This window comes from Tamandua tetradactyla, chromosome 20 (genome assembly GCF_023851605.1).
Source record: "Tamandua tetradactyla isolate mTamTet1 chromosome 20, mTamTet1.pri, whole genome shotgun sequence".
NCBI lineage: Eukaryota > Metazoa > Chordata > Mammalia > Pilosa > Myrmecophagidae > Tamandua > Tamandua tetradactyla.
This window is the reverse complement of record NC_135346.1, coordinates 51,110,607-51,132,217: the sequence shown is the minus strand read 5'-3', so window position 1 is coordinate 51,132,217 and position 21,611 is coordinate 51,110,607. Positions and strand designations below refer to the sequence as shown.

The 21,611-nt window shown below is 42.2% G+C and overlaps 2 protein-coding genes across 11 annotated transcripts in view; one reads left to right on the top strand and one right to left on the bottom strand.

Annotated features, from left to right (window-relative positions):
* Positions 1–8,350, top strand: part of INSYN2B (inhibitory synaptic factor family member 2B) — a 111,597-nt gene extending 103,247 nt beyond the window's left edge. For 2 of the 8 annotated variants that reach the window (XR_013166310.1, XR_013166312.1), the window contains 2 exons: positions 2,896–3,057; positions 5,423–5,532. Coding sequence is in view for 3 of the 8 variants with exons in the window: in XM_077137618.1 (XP_076993733.1) it covers positions 5,423–5,609 (187 nt within the window). In the remaining 5 variants the exon portion in view is untranslated. Of the gene's footprint in view, positions 1–856; positions 1,092–1,282; positions 1,395–2,895; positions 3,058–5,422 lie in introns of those variants that run through there. The other 6 variants (XR_013166313.1, XM_077137619.1, XM_077137618.1 and 3 more) reach the window with 4 other exon arrangements.
* DOCK2 (dedicator of cytokinesis 2) overlaps positions 1–21,611 on the bottom strand; it is a 446,749-nt gene that overhangs the window by 193,802 nt on the left and 231,336 nt on the right. The gene's annotated exons all lie outside the window — the stretch shown is intronic.

The following is a 21,611-nucleotide window of genomic DNA, read 5'->3' as shown; positions in this document are numbered from 1 at the left end:
AAGTAAGAGGTTTTTTTTTTGGTTTGTTTCCTTGTTTCCATGTAAACTTTTACCTCCTTTTGGCTCACCTGACTTTAGTTTGCCCAACAAAGATCCTGTATCCAGACCCAGCTCTGCTGTTTGCTCAAGTTTTTATATATTTATCTGGGTTTTTTTTTTTTTTGCTATTTGCTCCTCACTGTTTCTTCTTCCAGACAATCCATGACTTAGAACTCTTGCTGTTTCCAATTTCCTAGAAAAACATCCTCTGCTTTTCACATAGCATGATGGCTGGAGCATTGATTTGTCAGCTAGATTAGTGAGGTGCCCTCAAGAGGGAAGCCTGAAAGCTCTCATCCATTCCTGGCTCACACGCAGCTCACTTTATAAATGCACTGTGGCACCATGCTTAGAAATCACTTTGGATGGGTAGGGCTCTAAGGCTCCACAGACAGTGAGCTGGGCATCCCTAAACCTTGTGCCAAGCATCCTGTCCTCAGAGGACCAACCCCACAGACCTTATATGCTCTGATTAGCTCCATTCCTGGATCCTGTAGTGTCACAATTTCTTGACCAACATTTGTTCCCCCACTATGAACCAGAATTCCTCATAAACTAAGTACTCTGCACAACTATTCCTTCTTGTGACCCTGCATGGAATAAGGATGGTGGGGGATAAAGAGCGTGGAGGGTAGGGAGGGAAAGAGGAAGGAGGGAAGGGAGAGGTGAGGTTGGAAAGATTACACCTGTAACTTTCTACCTTGATACCTGGGCCCAAACCCAAGGCAGGTGGAGTCCTTCCTACTATCTCCGAACAATTATTTGCTAAGGGTTTACCTGAGTTCTCACACTAGGCAACTTATTCTCCTTTTCAAAGGGTTGCTGAAGATGATGTGGGTTGGCTCTGCAGGAAGTTGAGGGGCACCGTCTGTTTACCCAGCATCAAAATGAAAAGCAGATGAAAAAGAAGGCAACTCCTCTCCCCATTTATAAGTCAGCAGTCACCAAAGCAAGGAATACTCCCTCACCTCCCCATTAAATGAAACAGTATTTTGTCAAAAGGATAAATAAGAAGAAAACTTGACAATTTTCTGTTATATTAATAAATTGCTCTGGCCTAAAAAAACGTTAATCAATTTCTTTGCAAAGCACACATGCTTATTATACTCTGTTATTTGCCTGGCCTTGAAAGGAGTCACTTCCAATCTCCTTTAAATTGTCAAGACCAGTGGGGGCAATTGCAAGAGGGGAGCGGGAAGCTCCCTAAATCCCATGGATTACAATGGAACCCAGCTGTGTTTCCATAGAAACATAAAAAGTGTATTCTTCTCGGAGTGTACAAGAAGGGAGGGCTGAAGACCGATGCTGCTTGCAAGGTGGACAATTGCTGAAGAGCTGAAAGTATAAGCGAGAGGGTGAGGCATGGAGCACCTAAGATATGAAGAAAGAAGGACTTGGTGTGGAGTGGGTGGGCAGGGACAGTGCCCTGTGTGAGAAGATTTCACCTATCCCATCTGCACAGCTACCCAGTAGCAATTGTAACTGCCATGTTCAACTGAGTTCTTGAAAGGGAAGCAACTTCCCCAATATCCAGCTAGTACGTGACATGACCTCGGTTCAAACCCAGGGGTGTCCAGCTCAAAAGTCTTTCCTCTATCCTCTGTACTGGGCTGCACTTCAGATTGTGGCAGGGAAATAGAGTTTACTTTCTGTCTCCTGGCTCTTCTCCGCCCAGGCCTGCCAGTTCTGTCCATGTTCTGGAATCACCCAGAGATTATTTGTCTAATTGGTTAGGACACGATAGTGAGTCTTGACAAGCCCAGGTGGTTCGTTGTTTGTTTGTTTTAATCACGAAGTCAGAGAAATTTCTTGTGTAAGAAGAGGCGGAGACTGATGGGCTGGTCAGTGTGTGTGTGTGTGTGTGTGTGTGTGTGTTTGTGTGTGTGCATTCATATAATTTAGCAGGGGCATATGAATGAAGAGCTGTAAGTTTTTAGGGATGGCTGAGACAAATAAGAAGCAATTGTCAGTTTAATCATCCGTCTCACATGGTGGGAGCAAGTTCAATAAGGGCAGTTTCACATTTGTTTCGTTTGCTATTGTGTCCCTGGGACTTAGCACCATGTCATGCCTAGAACAAAATGGATGGGTAGATGGATGGACCGAAGGACAGATGGGCGGATGGACAGATGGACAGACAGGTGGAAAGTCTTATATGAGACTACTGAAAAACCCTAGAGCAAGCATAGGTACCCACTCTCTAGCTCAATCTGGTACTCTAGGATGAAGATATATATATTGTGTGTGTTGGTGGAGAGGGCAGGACGATTTCAGAAGATAGAAGAGTTTGAATGTGGGCTTTATCTTTGAACCATGCAGGTTCCCAGCGCTAGCGGAGGTGAAAATGAGAGCTCACAACTCACTGCTTTAAATTTCTTCTTTTTGCAATGCAGAGGTTACCAGAGACAACTCTTCCCCAGTCTCTGAATTCATCTCCCTGGGGAGGGGAGGCACATATTGGTGCAGATATAAACCTACCCCGCCCCCTGAGACTAACAGGGGTGCACTTTTGAGTGATGCATCTGAAGCCTCTGCATGAAAGTTTTCCTACCCACAGACCTGGCAACTCCTTGGCCTTGACTAGAGGCTCTCTCTGTAGCTGCTGACACTGACTAGCAACTCCTAGGGACACAGAGCCACTGGACAAGCCGCATTAGGAGGTCAGGGGTGGTATCTGTGTATAGACATCTCCTTTCCCAGCACCTCCAGGGACTGGCACATGGAACATGCTCGATAAGCTTGTGTTGAACAACTGGCTGAATAATTTGTGCCTTGCTCTGCACTGAGTGTTGTCTGCGAGTTACATCACTAAAACTTCACCGAGACCATATGAGTAGTACCATTTTGGTTTTACAGGTGGGGACACTCTGGCTTGAAAATGGGAAGTGACTTCCCCAAGATCTCACAGTTAATAAAAGGAGGAACTTTACTCTGAACACAGCTTGCATGTCATCCGTTAAATACACCGGCCAATCAGGATTATATCCATAGAGAGAAGGACCAAGGAGGAACAGAAAGGTATAAGCCAAGGAGAAGAAAATCTGGGTAAAACTTATCAAAAATGCAGAAACAAAACAGCTAAATACTCCTCTCCATTGCTCCCTAAACTCTGATACCACATCAGTCTACCACAGAGGCCACTTCGCCCTCCAGACTCTTTAGCCCTTGTTCTTCCATCTTAGATGCTCAGTGACAAGGCTCCATTTGGGGGCATCATTGACAATCATGGTTTCCCTTTCCAGCAGCTCACCCCCAGCTCTAACTCTGATCTTGGGTCTCTGGAGGGGACGTGGGGGGAGTAGACAAGGACAGGGGTCCTTAAATGACTGCTTCTTCATAGCCCTTGCTGGGTAAAAAGACTTTCCCCAAACAATATGGGCCTTTCATCTCTCATATGTGGTATTTCATTTTTCTCCTTGCTAAACAAGGAGAATGCACCATTTTCATAATTCTGCATTTCTTCCACGTGCTACACTCCCACGCTGGCTCCTTGGTCCTTTTGTGAACTCAAATATAAAACCAGATAACAAACACATCTAACAGCATAAGGGCCTTTTTACAAGCAGACTTGTACTGAAAAATCCTCCGTAAGTAAATCTCCTAGGAGGAGCATGAACGATTAAGGACAGAGGGAAGCCAAATGCAGTCTGCAGGGATTCTTCCTGGTCTAGCTCTCCGGATTCTGAGGAGGCTGAGCCACAGCGAGCACACATGCCCCAGAGTCCAAAGCTTCAGTGCTGCCAGACCTCTGAATGCCCCCATTTCTAGGAACCTTGGTCCCCACGGCTTCATGTGTACCTCCCAGGCCTTAGTAGACATAGTACAATACGATGGAGCCTTATGCTTATGATTCCAATACACACACACACACACACAGAGACACACAAACAAACACACAATAGCAAAGAAATAGAGATTAGGAAATTTCCATCCATTGAAGAGTGTTTAAATACATGGGTGTTACGGCATACCATTAGGTATACTTATATGTAGAGATCTCCAAAACACGCCATTAAGTTGACATGCAGGCCAAAGAACAGGCATAGCACAACATATTAGTAGTAATAATATTAGTGATGATAATCACAGTAATAGGAGCTGCCACATCTGGAGGGCTTCTCACTCTGTGCCTGGTGCTGCACTAAGTGTGTCACTTACATTACCTCATTTTACATACCGGAGTCATTTTACAGATACCATGTGTTTTGGTTTGCTAAAGCTGCCAGAATGCAATATGCCAGAAATGGGTTGGCTTTTACAATGGGGATTTATTAGTTTACAAATTCACAATTCAAGGTCCATGAAAATGTCTTAATTAAGGCATCAAGAAGAAGATATCTTCTCTGAGGAAAGTCTGCTGGCATCTGGGTTCTTCTGTCACATGGGGAGGCACATGGCCGGCATCTGTTGGTCCTTCTCTCTGGTTTCTGTTGCTTTCACCTTCTGTGTGTCCTTGCTTGCTTCTTTGGGTATTTCTCTCTGTGTGTGTCTCTTTCTCTCTCCAAACTCTTCTTATAAAGGACTCCAGTAAAGAATTAAGACCCACTTGAATTGGGCAGGTCATATCTCAGTTGAAACCACCTAATCAAAAGGTCCCACCCACAACAGGTCTTTACTCACAAGAATGGATTAAAAGAAGATGGCCTTTTCTGGGGTACATAACAGCTCTAAACTACCACACTATGATAGGTGCTATCATTAACCCCATTTTACAGATGACAAGACAGAGGCACTGAAAAGTATAGGGACATGCATAGTATCACACATACAGCTGGTGAACGGAGGAGCCTGGATTGGAACCCCAAAGTCCAGAGCCTGTGTACAGCTCTGCCTGCCTTCCCACAGGATTTATGAATTTAGGTAAGCATGTTTACACAAGGAAAACAAAATATTTCTGTGCATATATAATTGTACAGAAAAGGCCTGGGGTTGTCTGCCCAGCAAACTCTCGAGAGTGTTTGCCCTTATGGAGTAAAACGGAAACAACAGAGGCAGAGGGAGCTGTCACATTTTGTGTATGTTCCTCTGTATTATTTGAATCTCATAATGATTTATGCATAATGTGGAAAAATCACTGAATAAATGTAAGAAAGATGGGAGACCGTATTTATTGAATATTTCCTATCAAGCTGCTGTGTCACATGCTTCATTCAGTCTTATTCACACTCCCATGAGGAAGGCATCACAGGTGTCAATTTGATTGATGGGGAAATGGAGGTTCAGAGAGGTGGCATAACTTTCCCAAGTTCACACGGCTGGGAGGTATCTGAGGATTTAGGTCTTGAACCCAAAGCCCATGCTGTTATATGTCAGCTTGGGCACTTGGTGATGCTAAATTTGTGTGTGCTAAATTTCCTCTCCAAGCTTCTTCTCTGTTTTTCAGTGTAGAGTATGACTTCCGGCAGCAGGAAGGAAGATTCCATGAAGTCCTACAGAGTCTGGAGGAAGTAGAACCAGTTGAGGAGGTATCTCCACCACCAAAGTCTCCAGCAGAGACCCCAGTCCCTGAGAAGCAGGACTTAAGGCGGAAAACCAAGAAGGTGAAGAAGAAATGCTTCTGGTGGATCTGAGCTTGTGGGGGCCATTCAGTCTGGCTTGTCAACTGGCCTCCCTGGCATGGAGAAACCCCTGCTCTCAACCAGGGCTGTGAGCCGTTCGACCTGCAAACTGGGAAAGGAGACCCAATCCGACTGAGTGCCACGGCTCTCTGAGGACTTCACAGACACTAGAGGGACCACTTTTGAATTTCCCTGCCACACATGGCCAGGCAATCTCCTGGTTTGCAAGTCCAGATTTCCACCATGAGTAAAAACTCCCACCCTACTTTCTTGTACTCTATAAGGGTAAGCATTTCTTTCTCATTCCAGGTTCATCAAACCAAAAAGGATAAAGAGGTATCATGCAGAGCAGGAGATTAGAGGAGGGTGATAAACATGGGAAAAATTGATAATAACTAAACTGGCCATTTTCTAAGTTATCTGTGTACATAAGCACAACAGGAGTGGGCAGGGCATAAATATGCAGGATCACTCAGATGTGTCAGAGTCCCACATCAAGGACTTGTCATCTCATGCTGTAGGGGCTGTAATGTCTGCCCAAAAGTAAGGTTACCCCAGGGTATAAGGAACTGGCAGTGTGGCTCTCCCACATGGTTGAAATTTAAAGAGGGTTTCAGCAATTGTAACTGCTCTAAGGCCCACCCTAACATATCATGCTTCTCTGCAGGGGTCTGAGAACCACCTGACAAATGGGGAGAATCTGGTTTGGGTTTGAACTTTGTGATTTCACAGTTAATTTACCTGCAATATTTAAGATCATGAGATCCAATTTCCTGTCAACATAAATAAGGCTAAGATATACACAACACTGATTTTCACTCATTCATCCTATTATAGCCTTGTAGATAGGTTCAAAAGTGTAATACTCCACACAATCTCCCTTCCTGGTGACCAGGCAATGATCACCTGATTGAAGAAGCAGGAGGACTGGAGATGAGGACTTATATATATATATTTTTTTTTCCATTTTAGTATTAAAGCACTTTCTTGCCCAAAGTCTGAATTATTTTAAGGTCTGGCTCATTCTTTTAACAGAACCTTATAAATGTGAGTCCAGTCAAACCTGCATGGCTGAACAAACTACTGAAGTAATATAATTAAGCAATTGCTGCACACTGGGGGATGAAGGGTAGGTTGGCAAGACTCAGAACCCTCCCTCCAACCTGTGGACAGTTTGATGCTGCTAGAAAAGGAACCCAAAAGCCAAAGAGACATTAAATGAAAGAGGCATTTCATAATCCCCTTTTCTGAAGATCCAGTGTCTGAGTGAATTCTTTGCAGAGTGCAGCACCCCATGTGTAGGTGGGATGTATGTACCCTGCTACAAATTGAGACTAATTGAGCAAACCACCCAACAGTTTCATCTTCCCCTTTTACAGTGCTGCAGTGCACAAAGCTATTTCAGTGAGAGCAAGAGGGAAATTTGGCAAGGAATCTCAGCTTGCACTATTTAAGTCTTGGAATGTCATTCAAGATGTTCTTGTTCTGTTTCTAGTGTAATGTTTAAACCCACATGATGAGACTGGAATACATAATGTCAAGTTAGAATTAAGATAAATACACTTGTCATACTTAAGATGCCACATTTCAAGAAGATACACTACCACTGGCTAAAAGCCATTGATCCTTCTTTCTGTATCCATACAATCGACTATCAGCTGGCTCTGACAGTGGAAAAGAACAGCACAGAGGATAATCCAATATAGCAAAATCAATTGGGATCTATTATATAATTTTTTCCTGTAGTAAGCTTCCATCTCAATTTTCTTTTTTTTTTTTTTTTCAGTTTACGAATTTTCAAATGAGTATATATTCTCAGGTAGCATGAGAGAATGAAAATAATCCTGTTCCCAGAATTAAGAGACTCAGACAATGGAGCAGTCTGGGTCCACTCACTTTTGGCAGATGGCTTAAACTTTCAGGGCCATATGTATCCATTCTCAAATGCGGATAAAAACACCTACCCTCCTACTTGATAAGTTCTGTGCAGGGTCCAACATCAAATGAGTAAAACTGCTCAGAGCTGAGCTGAACCATTTGCCTAGGCTAGTCAGGAATGATGAAGAGATGCTTGAGATAACGGACATAAAAAGTATAACCCAATCTTGGATAATTAAGTAGTTCCTATCATCATACACCTATGTGGAGCTGGGGGCTCAGAAAAAAACCCACCAACTAGGTTAAATGAAATCGAGATTGGAAAATGTGAACATTTCTAGAAATAAAACCAAACGGGGATTTAATGATTCTACACCAAAGCACAACACAGCATTGCTTGGGACCTGAAACTGGGAAGGGGATCTTTTCTGAAAATTGAACATGTAAAATCATCACGAGTATAAAGCATTTGATAAACTCTTTCCTGCCGAATAAAAATGATCATCTGTATGCTACAAAAAACACACACATGCACATATCAAGACTCTATACTCATATACTCATGTGAAAATCACTTCTACTTTGTAAAATATTATATAACATCTATCGTGAGATTCTACAGAAATGCTGTTCTTGAGGCTGGTTACATGGTTTCATGGAGAGGGATTATCTTAGCAAAAATAACTTTTATAAAATGAAAAGGAAAAAAAGAGTGATACATCGACTTAAGTTGCAGGAGATTATATAGCTGCTTTCCCTGTAGTTAAAAGAAAAAGTGTACTCACTATATTTGGAACATAATACCAGCTCATCTATAGAGCACCTTCTTAAAGATAATGTATTAATGTAAGGTTTTGTAAATTTCTAAACTGTTTTAAAGGGGATATTATCTTTTGCAATAAACTTACATATTTTTCCTAGGTTTTCAGACTCCATTATTAGCTTGGGTTGATTTGGGTTATAAAAATTAAACTTAAGAAGGAAACCTCAATGGTTCTAAGGGGAGGGATGGTTTCCATCATAATTGCTTCTAAATATTTCTCATGGCAGCAAACAAAGAACAACTTTGAAACTTAGTCCCACAATAATCCTATGAACCTCACAGAGTGAGGGAAGCAGCATGAATCCATGGGACAATCCAGCTTCATTCAGACAGATACACATGATTTTGACAATTATACTTTATGCCTAAATTATGATTTATTTGATATTTTTCTTTAACTATTTTTCCCTATTTCTTTTTCCTTAAAAGGCAGCTTTATGTCACCACTAAAAGGAAAACCAATATTCATGTGTCCTAAATAGAAATTATATCAAAATAATTTTATTAAATTCTTGCTAGTGTTGAAGGCACTAAGCCTGAGACGAGCTCACTTTGTTAAAAAGGGAGTTTAGCAAATATTCAAAATGTGTTAAAATCACATTAACACCAAATACATTTCAACTTGATTAATCAGGATCTTGAGAGAGAAGTGAAAGAAAATAATTTTCCCATCATGTGGTTCAATGTTCTTGCCTGCCTAGTCTATGAGCTACCTAAACGGGGCTCACCTGGATTGTGAGTCTCTGCACCACTAATTGGCAGGGGAATAAACAAGCAAGACAAAAATTAGTGGACATAGTAACATAAGTCTTGCACGCGGCACCATTCTGCTACCTTCTTTTGCTGAGTGATAAGGGCGAGTTACTTAACCTTGTGAGCCTCAGATTGCTCTAGAGTGCTTGATTTAACCCCTACCTTACAAAAGTGTCGACAAGTACCTGAGTGAAAGTCCAAAGTGCAATGCAACGCACAGGACAGGGGTTCAATAAATATGTATTCATTTATTTGCTGATTGAAGTAAATTGGGAGCCTTTAAAAGGCTGGAGTGGATTTCAGAACCGTTTGGAGACAGGCTTAAGATTTTCTCAAGGGGTTGGTAAGTAATGGACTCTTCCTGGTCTTATTGAAACAACAGAAACCACGACAATGAATATAAAATAGCCGACTCCTCTGTGATCCAGAAGAACACATGCAGGTGTAGACAAGACAGCACAGGACTCTGGGGAATAAAGGATTCTCATCATGTGGAATCAAGTATTTTAGAGATGAAAGAAACTTCAAGAGCCAGGTCCCTTCCATTTTAAATGTGAGACTACTAAAAAAGATTAGCTGGTTTGCTCAAGGGCTTATAGCAATCATGTGGCAAGTGATTGCTGGGAATAGGGGAGATGGTGGGCTCGACATCTGAGGGACTATCAGATACCATGCTATGCTGGTTTGAAAAGGTTTATGTACCCTAGAAAAGCCATGTTTTAATCCTAACCCCATTTTGTAAAGACAGCCGTTTCTTCTAATCCCTCGTCAGTACTATATGTTTGAAACTTTAAGTAGATCATCTCCCTGGAGATGTGACTCAATCAAGAGTGGTTGTTAAACTGGATTAGGTGAAGGCGTGTCTCCATTCGTTCTAGGTGGGTCTTAATTACTCTACTGAAATTCTAGAAAAGGGAGATTCAGAAAGAGTAGAGAAGGACGATAGAATGCTGCAGAACCACGAAGCAGAGAGTCCACCGGCCAGCGACTTTTGGAGATGAAGAAGGAAAATGCCTCCTAGGGAACCAGAGAAGAAGCTAGCAGATGATGCCATGTTTGCCATGTACCCTTCCAGCTGACAGAGAAACCTTGACCATGTTCACCATATGCCTTTCCACTTGAGAGAGAAACCCTGAACCTCATTGGCCTTCTTGAATTAAGTTATCTTTCCCTGGATGCCTTAGATTGGACATTACTTGGATTGGGATTACTTAGATTGGACATTATTGCCATAGACTTGCTTTAATTGGGACATTTCCATAGCCTAAAACCTGTTATCCTGCAATTTATTAAATTCTCCTTTTTGAAAGCCATTCCATTTCTGGTATATTCCATTCTGGCAGCTAGCAAACTAGAACACATGGCCCAGGGTAGGTCCCAGAAGCTCTGGGGCTGGACCTGAAACCCATTCTTGTCTCAGGTACAGTTACTTCATTAGCTGAGCATAACCTTCGCTTGAAAAGATTCTAATTTTAAGCTGCCAGTGGCAACTGACTGTATGCTTTTTAAAATTTTTAAGAAATATAGATGTTTTATGGTTGCCACACCCATCAAGCATTGCTGGCAGTAAAAATATCTAGGTAATAAATCCAAATCCAACACTGTTCCCATTTGATGTAAAACACATTTGACTGACTTAATGATCATAATTCCTTTTTAGGTACTGTGCCTGTTTGAAACTGTTGCATACCCCAGAAAAGCCATGTTCTTTAATCCTCATTCAATACTGCTAGGCAGGATCTTTTTTATTGTTTTCATGGAGCTGTGACCCACCCAATTGTGGGTGGGAACTTTTGATTAGATGGTTTCCGTGGAGATGTGTCTCCAACCACTCAAGGTGGGGTTGCTTACAGGAGTCCTTAAAGAGGGAACCATTTTGGAAAAAGCTTTAGAGCTAACACAGCCCACACAGCCAGAGATCTTTGGAGATGCAGAAGAAAAACGTCCCCGGGGAAGCCTTGTGAAATGAGAAGAGAAAGCTAGCAGACATCGCCATGTGCCTACTCAGCTGAGAGATGTCCAGAAGCCAGAGACTCCAGCATGCCAGTCACATGCCTTAATCAGCTGACACCGGTGCTCCAGATGATATCAGTCTTTCTTGAGTGAAGGTAACCTCTTTTTGGTGCCTTAATTTGGACAGTTCTATGGCCTTAGAACTGTGAACTTGCAACTTAATAAATTTCCTTTTTAAAAGCCATTCCATTACTAGTATATTGCATTCTGGCAGCTTTAGCAAACTAAAATGGGTACTTTTACCTTAACTTCCTCCTCATCTTTTTTTAACTAACTTACAGCCTGCATTCTTACTGATCACGTCGCACCATCCCAACTCCTAAGGTTTCCCGAATATATGATTTCCTCTGCCTTCTACAGAACCCCCACGCCCCTGAAGAGCAGGAATATATCACCGAGAAAGCATAATACTTGGTATTCTCATTGCCAGACTCAACCAGGCCCCAAGGCGAGTGTGCCTCTTCTCCCCTACTGGGACCTTGTTCCAAGCCACTTTTGTCTCTCACCTGCCTTCCCAAGAGCATCCCTATTGTTCTCCCCACATTCACTCCATTTCCATTTCAATCTAGTCTCCTGCACACGGCAAGCAGAGTCATCATTGCAAAATTTAGTTCTGAACCATATCACACTCAGCTTAACACCATTCAATGGCTTCCCAATAAACGTAAGCAAAAAAGTCCAGGCCTTTTCTGTCTGTCCTCAAATCATACTGAGCTTTCTTGAGTTCCTTTAACCATGATGCTAACACCCCCTGGCCACAAATTAAAGGGTCTATTTATGCCATTCTGCCTGCCTGGAACACTCCCTAAAAGCACCACCCTCCCTTTTCAGTCTTCAGCTCCATTGGGTCTTCCCAGGTAATGACATAACCACCACCACTGCCTCAGGCCAAACCAAGACCTGTCTTGGACACTCACCTGACACCAGAGACCTCTTCATCAAAGTTCTTGGTCCAGTTGTACATAAATTTGTGTGATTCTTTGACGAGTGCCTTCCTATTCTATTAGCATATAATCTAACTAAGAGCTCTTGCTTATTTAGTTTACCTTTGCATTTCCAACACTTTAGCACATGGGATTCAAGTATGTATTGCAGGGATAAATTAAAGAATGGATTAAATCCAGAGACGAGACACTAAGAGATACATTTTTCCTTTTCCACCAGTCCTCACATGGGGATGTCAATGGTCTCAATTTGTGGCTCCAGGAGCATCCAACTTTCCACTCAGTAGGGCCTTCAGCAAATATTGCACCCACCCTGGTCCACACAGCATTCAGAACGCAGAAACTTCAAGCCACTACCACCCTCTCCAACCACCTATCCACCCACCCCCAGCATCTTTATTCCGAATATTGGCAGCCAAGTTTAACCTCATTTCAGAACAAATTGCCATCATAATTAAATCCCAATGCATTTTGCACATTTTACCAAGATACTGCCTTACTGTATGAAAGAGAAAATGAGTTCTGAAATTAAAGCAGATTGTTAACTATTTTCACTGTAATGTTTCCATTAAAATGCCAGAATTTATTACATGTGACCTAGTCCATTTCAGACAAAATGCAATTTAAAGGAGACAGAGTCTGGTCTGTCTGACTAAAGAAGCATTTTGGGCAAAGCATTTTGCCTTGGCTTAAACCACAACTCAAATGAAAAGATAATAAATTCATACCAAAGGATTATGTTCTCCAAAAAAACTCTACTATCATGAATGGCTTCACAAATTCACAGAATCCATAACTATACTATATTATATTCACTTAATCTAAAATGGATTCTGGTATTTTTTCTCCTGGCAGAACCACAGCCCATATTTTTTAAACAAAGTGACCTTTACTTGGAGCTGTGGCTTGGTTTCCCAGGTAGCACACACAAGGTTGTGATAGCTGGTTATGGCGACAGAAAAGCCTCTTTCTTGTGAACCTAATGGGCTGAGTCATTTTTATTGTTGAAATTGAGAGTACTTCACAGACCTCTTCCACCGACCAAACCAAGCCCAACTGAACCCAATCCCACCAACAGGAAAAAAGGGTATGGGTGATAGGGGAGACAAGAAGTTTGTTGTTGTTACTGTTTTTGTTTGCTTGTTTGTTTTAAGAAAGAAAGATAGATGCTCTGTAGCTGAGAGTTAGGAATCAAAGAGAGCAAAGACAAAGCAATGCCAAACATCAACAAGCACGGCCCCTGCATCAGGTTTCTGCCCTGGATCGGATTCCTGCCTTTCCTCCATTAACGTGCATTCATCAGCTCCAATCCTTTACCACCTGTTTTCAACAGACAGGTATTGAGTCCCCTCTGTGTGTCAGGTTAGGTGCCAAGGACACTAAGAGTACACTAAAGACACAGCCCTTGTCTCACCAAGTTTTTGGTCTAGAGATAGGATTCTAAGAACAAAGAGGCACGCTTTTCTTATTCATCTGGATGTATGCTCTTCCTTTTCATCCTTTTTAATGCTACCTTGTTATTCTTTTTGTGACAGCTATTTGTTTCACATTATAACTCTTTACAAGTCTTCTCCCCCTTTCCCCACTAGATTTTAAACTCCTTGAGAATAAGAACTTCTTTCCTAGCCTTATGAAATCCTAAGCTCAGGAAGACTTTGTTTAACTGAATTGAAAGACTGCAACATTGGCAATGGCGTTCCAGTTCTCTTACAGCTCTCCAGCCCTCTCCCAACCAGCCTCCTGGGAGCTGCTGTGGGGAGGGAGAGGGGAAAAGGGCAGGGGGTAGGGTCTCCCTAGGCCATGTCATTCCCTGACTATTATATCTCCAATTGCATCTACCCCTGTTCTACAGCATAAAAGTTCTTCAGTAGCCAACAAGACTCCTTAAACTCTAACTCCAACTTAGACTTAGGGCCTAACTTTCTGCTACTCTACTTTCCCTATACCCATCTCCCTGTCACTTTCTAAAAAAACCACATGCTATTTTATATCATGACTTTGCACATACTGTCCCCTGTCAAATAATTCTTATCTTTTTGGATTTAAAAAGAAAATAGTACTACTAACATTGATAATAAAGGTTATTAGTTCCCCAAAGTAACACTACTACTTACTACTATATTAAATGTGTTGCTTCAAATATCTCATTTATTAAAATAAAAAGATACTACATAGTAGTTTAGGGATATCCCTTTTTCCAGATGAGTGCATTGAGATTTGGAGGGAGATAAGGAATTTGTGCAAAGTCTCCCAGGCATTAGATGGTAGAAGCTGGATCTCCTTTGAGGCCTGCCAAATTTGGGGGCTCCTAAATCCTGTGCCAGACAGCAAGTTGCAATTTAAATGTCACCTCCTCTCTGTAACTCTTTCTGATCCTCCCCGCCCCTGCCGTGGGATTAGTCATCCCATTCTTTTTTTTTTTTTTTTTTTTTATTTTTTTTTATTTTTAAGAGAGAGGGAGGAAGGGAAGGAAAGACAGAGAAGGAAGGAAGGATGGAAGGAAGGAAGGGAGGAAGAAAGGGAAACATTTTTAAACATTTTCTTGTTTTTATTATATTTTGTTTGTTTGTTTGTTTTTTACATGGGCTGGGGCCGGGAATCGAACCGGGGTCCTCCGGCACGGCAGGCAAGCACTCTTGCCCGCTGAGCCACCGCGGCCCGCCCAGTCATCCCATTCTTGAGGACCAAGAATGTTGTGCAAGCTGCTCCTTTACCCTGTTATACTGACATTCCTTTTGTTGGTCTCTCACACTCATCTCCACCAGGCTGTGAAGTCCTGGGGGTCAGGCATGGTCACTTCCATCATCTCCATCTATGAAGCCCTCCAGGTGCTTACCCCATGGCCTGGGATGGTGTAGATACGTTGCATATGTTCAATGACTTGAGAGAAAATAGGATGATGGAAACTGAAGGGGAGAAAAACAGACCAGGACACCGCAAAGAGTCCTGAACGCTGCCTCTGATTCTCTGCACAATTTTGAACAAGCACCTTCACCTACACCTCCCATGTCCATTTTCAAAAGGAAACCATCTGCCTTTCTGGCTTCACATGCTGTTTAGAAGAAAAGCAAAATTATATACATGAAAATGCTTTGGTAAGTTTGACTATCTCATTAATTCCTATTTTTAAAGAAATTGTGTTTGGGGTTTTTTTTGTTGTGGTTCTGATTATAAAAGGAAAGTAAAATTATTTTAGAAAGAGTGAAAATATGGAAGTGTACAAATCATGTGTTCTTTAAGCAGAACGGAACGAACACAAATTCGGCTTCAGAACAGGGGCTGGGGTCTGACCTCTGCGAGGTGGAGGGACTCCGGTGAGGGCCCACAATCCCCACCCGCTTTCCTGACCTTCAGTGCCCTTGATGGCTTTTGAATCTAGAAAAATGGGTTCTGATTTTGAAGGGTCATTTGAGAGAATCGATTTCTTCAAGTCAGTTGGAAGAAGGCCAGGGCCCCGGGCAGGGATGGTGTGGGCCCAAGAACTGTAGGGGAGCCTGTCTTGTTAGCCGTGGTCCCAACAGGGCTTCTCCATGGGCAGATCCATTTCCTCAGCAATCCTTCCTGGCAAGGACACTCCATCCGCTGACTTCTCCCTCCAGTCCGGGTCCCAGGCCTCCACAGCAGACATATGTGGCCCTGTTCCATCTCCTGGGGGCTTTATTCGCAGCCCCACTGTAGCGATAGCTTAAAACTGCATCCCAAATCCAGGAAAGATCCCAAGTCAGGGCCACAAAATAGTTTTCAATCTTATTCATAACACTTGTGTCAACGTAAGGAGGGGTTTGCAGCATGGAAGGAGAATAGTAATGACTCTTATTTACCAAGGGCCTACTATGTGTTAAGCCTTGTGCTATGAGTTTTGTACATAACGATTTTTATTCATTTCTCACCACAGGATTCACAGGTAATAATCATTATTATGCCCATTTTACAGATACGGGAACTGAGGATGAGCACAGAGAAGAGAGGAGACTTTCCAGCAGTGCAGTAATGCCTCCTCACCCCTTGAAGAAAGAAGAAGAGTAGTTCCTAATGAATAGAATACTTTCAAACTCCCTAGTTTGCTCCCCAACTTCATGGCCATAGAAAACATTGTTATGTATGAAGGTGCTCAGTCAACGCCCCCAGGACAGACATTCTGTTTTTTAAATTCTCAAGGATGAGAAAAGCCTGGCCTCTCTTCCAGTGCTGGGAAACAGGACAAGGAAAACAGTGGACCCTTACCTTCAAGAACACATTTAACAGGACTTGCTCAAAATCAGATCTGTCCAGCTCCACTAACAGAGGCCAAAAGGCACTTTGCTAGTTGGAGATAATATTATTAGGATTCAGTGACATTCTGGTCATTCCATGTAACCACATTTCCTGGGACTCAGTGCACAGTTCCCAAACTCTGTCTCCGCCTCTTCCTCTTTGGATTCTGACAGCTGCATCCACTGGGTGTCTAAGAACACTACCCCCTTAGACAGAAGCTTCTCCAGGGCCTGAGACACCACCCCTAGTGAAACCACAAAAGGTGTGTCACAACCAAGTGCAAAACTTTCGCAATAGCAGAAACATAACCTTTATTATCAAAAAGCATTCTCTGGTCATAGCAAAGGTCTGTTCAATTGGACAGCCAGGGAAAAGATAGTGGCTGTTACAACAAATTTAGAAGTATCAAATTTCCTCTTAATTCCTATCTCTGCAGCCGATCATGGGACAGAAGGAAGGTTTGGAGAAAGACCATCTTTTTTATGCCACCGCTTTCAAACGGTAATTTCGACTAAAATAATTCTATCACATGGGCCTAGTAAAGTATTTGGGAATTTTGTGCATCCAAAAGATCCTTAAGGGTAAAGCCTGACATGCAACAAATATTTTCACATCTTATTTTTAAAATCGCAAAATTTGTTCCTCTAATTAGTTTGTTTTATTTGTCCCCCTAATTATTTATTTGTTTGTTCATTTGTTCCTCTTATTAGTTTGTTCTTTCCATTACTTCACTTCAGTAAGATTGTATTGAGTACCTGCTACAGATAAGCCCTGGCTGGACTTACGGGCAGGAACGCTGAAGATAAATAGGACACAGTCCCCTTCCTCAAGGGGAAGGATCTTACAATCTAATGATGTGCCCAATGTGGTACATAGATAAAAAGAGAAAATTCCAGTATGATATGGTAAATGCTGTAGTTGAAAAATGGACAAAGTACAAAGAACAATGTTCTAGAGGAATCAGAGAAGGTTTCACAGACCAGAAGATAAGGACAAAGCAAGAAATGCTGCTCCTGTTTAAAATGCTGTAATTCCTCCTGTCTACTCATTGAATTTCCATGTCATTCAAAATCTAGATGCAAGTCTAAAGTTAACCTTGATGACTGACTTCCGCCAGTATCTGCCATGGATTCCTTGGAAGTACAGATACACATCCATTTTTTTTTCAAATATATTTTTTTACACCAAGTACTCCCTGAAATGTAGCTGTCAAAATCCTTATGAAAACAATGTTTCCCTACCCACAGGACATATCCTCTACCCCCATAATAAACAACAACCAAGCTACCCCAAGATGATGATGCCACCTGGTGGCTACCGACTGGAATGTCAGGCCCCTTTTATCAATTTTACTATTTTCTTTCTTATTAACTAGATTTTCTCCTGGATCTCCCTCTAAAACACACTCTCTCCCTCCCTCCCTCCCTCTCTCTCTCTCTCTCTCTCTCTCTCTCTCTCTTTTTCCCTCCCCTTCTTCCTCCCTCCTCCCCTCCCTCCCTCCCATAAATTCTCTCAATTAAATTAAAGTTGCCTCAGGAAATCAATCTCCCAGATGTATACCTTGGAATGCTTAGGGATGTGGACTCTGAACTCGGACCAACTTGGATATGGGTTCTAGCTTCTTACTTAACATACTAGTGATGCTGGACAAGGTGTGAAAGCCCTCTGACACTGTTTCCTCGTTAAGAGGGGCAGGAATTGTCCCAACCTTGTAGCTTAAAGGTAATGCCCCCAAAGTGACTGACAGCAGAAGTGATTGAGGCTGGCATTGTTCTGAGGGCCAGAAAAATTGTTCTCACAACAGCATGCTGAGGCTCAGACTGCAGAGGGCAGAGGGGTCTGAGCGTGGCTGAGCTGAGCACAGGTCAAGGAGTGCCTCTCAGGCCAGGACATGGAGGAGTTATCCAGGTCAAAGGTCCTGGGAGAGAAAGGCAAGAAGAATGTGTCCTAGACAGAGGGAACAGCATGAAGGAGGGCTCAGAGGAGATAAGGAACATCCTTATGTTCCTGACAGAAGATGAGTCGAGTTGGTAGGGAAGGGGGAGGCAGAAAGCCCTGGGAATGAGGCGGAGACCAGACTGGATGATCAGAGGGCGGGGATGACAGTGGGCCCTCTTCCTTGGGCAGTGTGGACCCACTGATGCTTTTTCATGAAGAAAGTTCTATTTGAAATGACTACTGGAGCCTCAGTGTGAAAAATGGATTTGAAAGGACAAGAGAGGAGGCAGCGTGTCCTGTTGAAAGGCAGCAGGAGGGGACCTCTACATAGGGGATCACTACTACAAGTGAAAGATGGCTGCAGCCTGACCCCGGCTAGTGGCGTTGATAGTGGAGAGCAGCGTTTGTATTTGCGAGGTCTTTAGGAAGCAGAATGAACATGGACCCAGAGATGACGAGCTGGATGTGTAAAGAGAGGGAGGTTGTTTCTCCCTCCAAAATCCTTTAGAATCTCCATGTCTTCATTCTAGCTCCTCTACAAAAACTGCCATTCATAAATACCAACAGTCAAATCAATAGAAAGTTCTTTTTTCTAACTTTTTAGGTTTTTGTGGTTTAATTCCAGAATTGAGGAGATTGATCCTGAACATATGATTGTCATCATAAAACCACCAAAAATTCTGTGTTGATTTATAATTTTCTGATAGCAGCCATTTATGTAATATCAAGATATTTCATGATCTAAGAATGACAACAGTTCATTATTATCTTTAAAATATTTGATGACCAAAAAACAACTTTAGTTATTAACAGTGTAATAGTACACGACATGCTATTTAAGAGCAGGGACTCTAGAAACAGTACTGCCTGGTTTTAACCCCAGTTCTTCCATGAACAAGCTATGCACATATAGGGCAAGTTACCCAACTTCTCTGTACTTCAGTCTTCTCATATGTAAAATAGGAATAACTGATCAAAGTTAAATGAGGTAAAACACATAAGATGCTTAGTTCTGTGCCTGGCATGCAGGCTATTTGCCCAACAAATAATAGTTTCATTATAAATATTGATTTTTAAGAAGGTGTTGGATCTCCGAGTGAAGGTCAAGAGTCAACCACTTCTGGCTGGACCATCTCACCTCCTCATGCCCTAGATTCTGTCTTCACTCACACCTGCTCCTGATAGCAAGTTGGGGAGGACCTGACACTGCCTTCCTGCAACCTCCTTTGTAGACCGTCAGGAGCCTTCAGGCCCACAGTCTGGCACAGAGTGGTCACAGTGCTGGGCCATTTCCCATTTGGTGTCCCAAGAATGGGAAGTGAAGTCAGAGCTTGGAGGTCCTGACTCTCTGATAACCCATGACCTCTGGAGTCTTCAGGGCCATCATGAGGTGAAGCCGTGGAGGAGGGATAAGCTGCACATTTTTCTCTCCTTTTTGAACAAACTGCTCTGAATCTCTCGAGGTGGCATGAGGCCAACTGCGTTTACTTTTATTAATCATTCAATAGTTTCCTATGTGAAATCTGGGGTAATTAGGTACAAGATGTGTCACCCAGAGGTTTATTTTAACTATCCCAAATAAAAGCTAGATCACAATTTCAAAATTAATAGGTCATTCTTCTTCCAAGAACCCCTGGCAGTGTTATGTTCCCTGGCTGATTCTCCTGGGATTGCTGATTCTTGGCACTGGGGAGGCCACAGGAAGGGGGCAGCCTTCTCTAAGTAGTTGGCAGCAGGCTGTATTGGCCATAGAAGGCTCCCTGAAGTACCACCACCCACCTCCTGCACACACAAGCCTGGAAATTTCTCCCCACACTGTCCCATGACCCTTGGGACAGAACAACATCCTCCTGGGAGGAAGCAAGAGGACCAGATAAGAACATATGCCCATGTGTTGAACATGCCTGTGCTCACATCCCAACTTGTTGCTACTAGCTGTGTGACTCTGGATACACTGCTTTCATGGTCTGATCCTTACTCAGTCTAGTCCTCCATAGAATAAGAGATAAGGATAATTTCCTGTGAGGACTCAAAGATACGATCAACCACATTGCCAGGATTTTGAGTCAAATTAATTTTTTTTATTTTAATATCACTAGAGATTACAACTGATGCAATAAGAAATCATTGTGCCATAGTTCAATTGATAGTGGCATTTGTTCTTTCTTATGGGCACATAAGATCATCATGCATCTTAGATTGGATAAAATATGACATATAGCACATAGATGCCACTCCTTAGGAAAAAGTAGGCTGTCAGTGAATATTGATTTTTTCCTTTATTCTTCTGCTCTCACTCCACAGCCTTCTCAGGGGAACAAAGAATACATAGAGAAAAAAATTGACTATACATAAGAGGTTTGGACTAGGCCAGAAAAACACCAGCGATTTCCGTTAACATGTAATAAGTGCAAGTATCTCACATACATTACCATTTTCCAATCCCATGTTCATGACCGATATCACTAATTAATTCAGCACTCCTTCCCACTGTGCCAAGAAGTAGCTTCTAAACACTTCTCAACACAGTTCCGTAGGCAGCCATTACCAATCAACCAGAGTTGGCACACAAAGCAAAATCTATTTTCTATCACTGACTCAAAAGCTTGAGAGTTAGGGAAAGAGACTAGGCATTGGCCAACTCGAGAAACTGATCTCAAAGATTATATATTTCATTTCTGGGAAGAAAACAAATTACTAGAGATGTTAAACTACCATAAAGTCACAAAACTAATACCCTTCAGAACCAGTGTGAAACTAATGCTTCTCCTATTCTCTGTTATCCAAAATGTCTACCTATCCATCAAACTGTGCTGCCTTTGTGAGCATCCAAATCAAATTCCTGGGTAACTTAAATAACTGAACATTTGTCTGATAGATTGGACTCTGGAAAAGAGAAGAAGAGAGGGCATCCGTCATGCAAATGTTTTTTGCTTTTTGCTTTTGTAAAAATTCTTTTTGTGCATTTGTAACCATCAACAAATTCATTATTCAGGCAGGCTATTTACAGAAAAATCAGTAATGGTTATTTCCAGCAAATGATTATTACAATGCACTATACACAAGAAGCAACCTGTCCTAGCACTGTGGTTCCTATCATTTTAATAGCTAACACCTTTTTATCACAATGTTCCTACTCCTACAAATAAGAAGAAAATGTCACTATTTAATCACCCACAGTAACCTGAGGAGCAACCAGCCACCCCACACCTGATTGGAATTTCCAAAGACATGTCTGCTGCTTATCATAATATTGATTGCCTAATATTCCCAAGCGATGGAAACTAACAAGTAAAAATCACATATGGAAAATTAAAAGTGACAGTGGAATACAGATTTCTCCTCCTTGTCAAATTTCAATTCAGAATTAAATTGGGGCCTTCAGCACTAAAACAGGGACCCCTGACCTCT